At 43.4% G+C, this 5,360-nt stretch overlaps 1 protein-coding gene across 1 annotated transcript; it reads right to left on the bottom strand.

The window, feature by feature from the left end:
• Positions 1–236: 236 nt before the first annotated feature.
• LOC124982254 (ubiquitin carboxyl-terminal hydrolase 17-like protein 6) lies at positions 237–1,712 on the bottom strand (the record flags this gene model as incomplete). The annotated part of the gene is given in 3 exon segments (XM_047548557.1): positions 237–656; positions 658–1,484; positions 1,487–1,712. Coding segments are annotated over 3 exon segments (1,473 nt in total), but the record flags the coding sequence as incomplete, so codon positions are not given.
• Between the last annotated feature and the right edge of the window lie 3,648 nt (positions 1,713–5,360).

Raw genomic sequence — 5,360 nt, 5'->3', positions numbered from 1 at the left:
CAGGGAACTCTGAGGTGCCAGAATAATTCTGAAGACCTGGATATAAATTGTAGTTGCACCTGTAACATTTGAAATTTAGAAATCTGGCCCCTAAGTTCCTGTGGAGAATTCTGAGGATGATCTAGACAGAGTCTACCCATCTCGAGCATTTTAGGGTTTCTCTGAGTGCTTTCTGTGTGTGTGTGTGTGTGTGTGTGTGTGTGTGTGTGTATGTGTTCATGCACCTGGGCTCATCCTCATACTAGATTGCTAGAACACCACCGCAATGTTTTGATCTGCGTGTTCTTCCTCATGGTGGCTCTGGCCCTTCCTCCAATACCAGTGTTCATGGACTCCTCACTGACTGTACTCTTGGTAGCCTTGTAGGGCTCATTTATTTCCTGGTTATCATGAATTCTCTGCCCTCCTCTGTGTTTTGACTGCTGAGTGGTGACTCCATTGGGAGACAAAGTGAATTCTATTTTCTTGGTGTTGGATTCAGACTTTGGTTGGTTCTGTTCTTGGAGAAACTTCCACAGATCTAAGGTGAGTTCTCTGGTGGCTGTGCCCCCCAGGGGCTCCTCTGACTCCTCCACATGACTACAGGAGTCTCCCTGGAGCTCTCCTTGGTTGACTTCCAAGACTGAGTCTTCAGTCCCAACTGCACTTGGTACTTGGTTCCCTGCCTAGTGACAGGCTTCCACTTTCACGTTCAAGTTCACTCTTCTGGACATAAAAGAAGATGTATGCACACTGACTCAAGACACAAGTAATGTCACAGACCACTACCTTAGCATCGTCCATTTTATACCACTGGCCATTCCCAGGTTTTATGTAGCAATAGTAATGTCCACTGTGACAGCTCCCCCCAGCATGGACCAGCCCAGCATAGAGGGCATAGGCCAGGAGGCCACTGTTCTGCTCTCTCATGTATGGCTGCATGTCAAGACACTCAGGATACAGCACCTGCTTAGCAATTTTGTCACCTGTGAGAACAGAGAATTGTTTCAGTACAAGCATGAGAACCTTTGAGGCAGTCTGCAAGCTCAAGGTCTTGCAAGCTGGCATCTTCTTCAGACAAACACCACAGTGATAGGCATTTTCCCCCTCTAACCATTCAGGCTTCACCAACTGCTCCAAGGCTTGCTTCACACTCTGAGCTGCCTTGATGTCTAGGGTGATGTCTAGGTAGGGGTCAAAAGTGTCAGAAAGGCTGTGGCAGTAGAGACACTTGAATTGTGATCTCCAGCACCCTTCAAATATTTGGTGCATGACGGTGATGTCCTGGGAGCAAGCTCCTGGCCTCTTGTGCCCATGCAGACATGCTTTGTGTAGGGCATCGAGGGTGAACAGCAGAAGTTCATGGGCATCTTCCTGCTGCCATGTGTGGAAGCCATCAGGCCATGCAGGCAGGGGCCGAATGACATCCCCAGGGTGGTGGAGAGCCTGTGTCATGTGAGCTTGCATCACACAGAGCATGCAGACCCTGTGAGGAGGACAGGTTGGGAAGGCTCCTGGGACAGCATGTAATTGACCAGGGGAGGGGTGTATGTCAGACACTGCAGAGTGGCATTCACATAGCAAGTGTTTCCCATGTTCTTCAGTCCAGCACCAGCCCCACAATGTTTCTGCCAGCTCAGAGATAGTTTCTCCCTAGGAGCCAGCTGTGTGCCTACAGAAGCCATATCATTATTCACGCATGCATTAGTGCAAGATGACAATGGTGACTCTGAAGGTAGAAAAAACCCAAAGGGACATTAGCATCAGCTGCGTTTGATGAACATTTAGGTTTCACAAAGACATCAAACGGAGACTTACCTCCACAGTGGGGTGAAGCTCCCTCCATGTCTCCAGGAGCACTGACCACAGGGTTTCCCAGCTGGGATCTCAAGAGGAGAAAAGCTTCTTCTTCTGAACTGGTCTTCAAATGACAATCTTCTCCAAGTTTCCAGCCTTTTTACAGCTCATCCTTTCCACCACACCCACTGACTCAGTGTCAGATCCACCAATCACTTCTAAGCACTTAAATGGGTTAAAAGGTTTGGGTGTGGTCGGTTCCCTTCTGGGAGAGACTCCTTGACTTCTTTCTCTGATTTGCAGATCCCAGAAGCATAGAATCTCATTTGATTATCAGGATTGTTCATGAATATCCTGAGGTCTCCAGTTAGACAAAGCAAACCAACAAACCAACATTTTTGGTAGTTCTGCTTGGTTGGTGTAATGGGAATACTTTTGAATTAGGTCTCAGAAAACATGGAAAATGAATACAGGACTGTCAGGGGCAGGCTCTGAGGGCCCCAGAGCCACACCGTGGCCTGATCTGTAAGATGGTACCTGGAGCTTGCCAGACATAGCTGCACTCGTAAACAAGTTTTAGGAAGTAACTCTGGTTGGCTGTTGTACGTGAGGTGATCCTGGTATCTGCCTGGAGACTGTTCCTTGATAGGCTGACTTTCCTGGTAGCCTGTCTCTGATAGGCTGATTGTACACGTTGTGATTGTCCCCGCGGCCTGTGGGCGATCATAAGTGGTGCCGAAACCCGGGAATGAAAACTTTACAAAGATAAGTAAGGAAACAAGGTAAGATATTCTAAAATTTTAACAAGTTAAACTGGTTAGAAAAAGGTCAAAAATAAAGAAGTGAAAGGCAGCCTTGACGTTCGTGGTACGCGACTATCTGGACTAAGCAGAAAGCAGTCCAAAAAGGAAAGTAAAACAGTGGACTAAGCGAAAAGCGGTCCACATTGAAGGTATTAAAGTGAAAGTAGCATGCGAAAGGTGGCTACACCCTGGACTAAGCGGAAAGCGGTCTTTATTAAAGTTAAGGTATTAAAGTGAAAGCAGTGCGCAGACCGCAACTACAGTTATCATTTAGAAAACTATGGAATCAGAAATGTCTAGACTCCGCATGGAGCAACCCATGCGGGCAATGCTAAAGGCGAATGGGATGCCATTAAAAACTAAAATAGCCCGAACCAAATGCAGAGAGGCCATAAAACAAGGGGAAGAGATTTTGGAGGAAATAAAAGAGGAAAGGTCTAAAGCATCAGAAAGGGCGTCAATAAGATCAGAGACAGACGAGGAAAATGAAACTGGGTGTGAGAAACAACTTGTTAGGAAGAGGGAAATCAGTTTAGGGGAGGGTCCCCCATTAGGAGTCTGCCCTACGTTATCCGCCCTTAAGGCCTGCTTCTCTCCAGGACCTCCCAAAGGGGGCTCCAAGTTTCTCCCCAAAGAGCCGTCGCCTAAAGAACCGCCAGCTCCTCCCCTTTGCATCTCCTTCCAGAAACTCACAAACTCTAATCTCCCCCTTCCCTGTAGGGCCTTCTCGGTAAATGTTAAAATGTTAGTTTGGGAAGGAATGACTACCGATAACAAATTGGCCTGTGCAGGGATGAAAGGTGGCTCCATGGGAAGGTGGATTGTGGCTACCAAAGATATTGGCACACAGCTTCCGCAAGCGAGCGGGCAGATGGAAAGGGATTCCTTATCTTCAAGTCTCTTCTTTCTTGTGCTTCTATGCTAATTCCTTCTCCTCCTCCAACTTTGCTCCACCTAGCCCACCTAGTCCTCTTGCCATGAGGTCCCACATATGCCCATATGGAGGGAGTAACCAGCCCAACCATCAGTGGCATGTCCTAGTAAGGAGTATAATATAGTAGCCCCAGTCCCCACAAATATTGGGAGATAATTGTTTCACAATTTTCTGCATCCAAACCTGAATTGATTACTAACCAGGATTAAGGGTTAAAATGCCCTAGGCATCAAGTTTCTGCTGGAACATTTTCTCCCCTTTCAGATCCAAATCTCAGTCAAGGCTTACATTGAAATGTAAATAGAGAAAGCCTGAAGGCTCAGTAGGAGACTAGTCTCAAATCCAAGGAAAAAAAGGTAAAAAAGAGCCTTACCTAAACTCCAGCAAAAGTAAATTTTATGGTGCCTTACTAAAGTAATTAACGGCTGCTTCATTTTTCCAGGACTCTTGTTTTTTTAATTATGTTTTTTTTGAGCTCATGATTTTTTTGATCAGTTCTATTTTTTATTCAACTAGAGTTTTTGAACATCTGTTACATTGCAATGGAGATTCACCTATAAAGTTTCAAGGCCTTTGATTTTGTGTTATGTGTATATTGTGCTGTCTGATGTCATGTTTTGTCTGTATCAAAACTGAGCGCTCCTAAAATTAAAATTTAAAAATGGATCCAAATACTTTTAATTTACATGATTTAAAAAGGTTCGATTTAAATTGGGTAAACTAATAGAAGTAAAATGTCTTGAAAATAACTTACAAGTCTCTAGGTGGTCAAACTAATATAGTGTTGATGTTTATAAAATGTCTAACATCAATTTTTCTAGGACTTTCCTCCAACAAGAAAAAGCTGACAAATACTATTCAGGACACTTGTCTAATATCTTGTTTTTTTTTGTTTTTTTTTTTAAGAATATAAGTGAATTAGAATTGACATGCATGGGATTACTCAAATGTGTTTGTACAGAAAATTGTTTTGTGTCATCACTAAACTAAAAACAAGGTTACTAAGAGTTATGTCCTAACAGGTACAATTCTATACACAAAGGGTTCTAAAAGTTTCAACTGTGTTTCAATTAGAGTACTATAAATAACAAAATATTTAATCTTGTTAAGAGTTGTTTCAGAATGTGAACAAAGAGGTCAACAGATAGGAAAAAAAATAAAAAAAAAATAAAAGTTTCTAGATATGGAAATATCTTTAGTGAAAAACAAAATGTTTCTGGGTAAGAAAGTGCTTATGTGATAAAATATATGAGGGTCTAAATAAGTGCTAAGAAAGTCTGTATATAAACAAAAAGGGGGAACAGGGGAGACCTTCAGGTCCCCTAAAGATAAACTTTCTCTTTGCCTCTTTATTTTAAAAAAATTTTAACTCTGCATAGTGAGGGTCGCTGTGCCACTGAGAGACATGGCAATCATAAACAACATGATAGAGCGACGGTAAAATGGAAGGATGTTCTTACAGGACAATGGAACGGCCCAGACCCCGTGCTTTACTGGAGTCAAGGCTCAGTTTGTGTGATTCCACAGGATAAACCATCGCCTATCTGGGTTCCTGAGCGACTAACTCGACCAGTGCCAATGCTACCAACAAGTAGCCTTTCCCCCCTTGACAACCTCTTTTTAGTCTCTTAGGAGGAACAGTTCAATTATGTAACTTTCCACCTACCCCAGTTTGTGTGTTTCCCCCTTTTTTATGTTTCTGCTAACTAACGAAACAACTGCTTCTCTCAATTGTACTTCAGATTTATGATATCTCTTTCAATGTTGGAATGCTTCTAGGTTCCCGCTGGCAGTCTTAATGCATATTCCTACCTTCCTACCAGTCCCAGTCTCTGTTACAGATACAG

The sequence above is a fragment of the Sciurus carolinensis genome, chromosome 4 (genome assembly GCF_902686445.1).
Source record: "Sciurus carolinensis chromosome 4, mSciCar1.2, whole genome shotgun sequence".
Classification (NCBI taxonomy): domain Eukaryota; kingdom Metazoa; phylum Chordata; class Mammalia; order Rodentia; family Sciuridae; genus Sciurus; species Sciurus carolinensis.
This window is presented reverse-complemented; position numbering and strand designations above follow the sequence as displayed.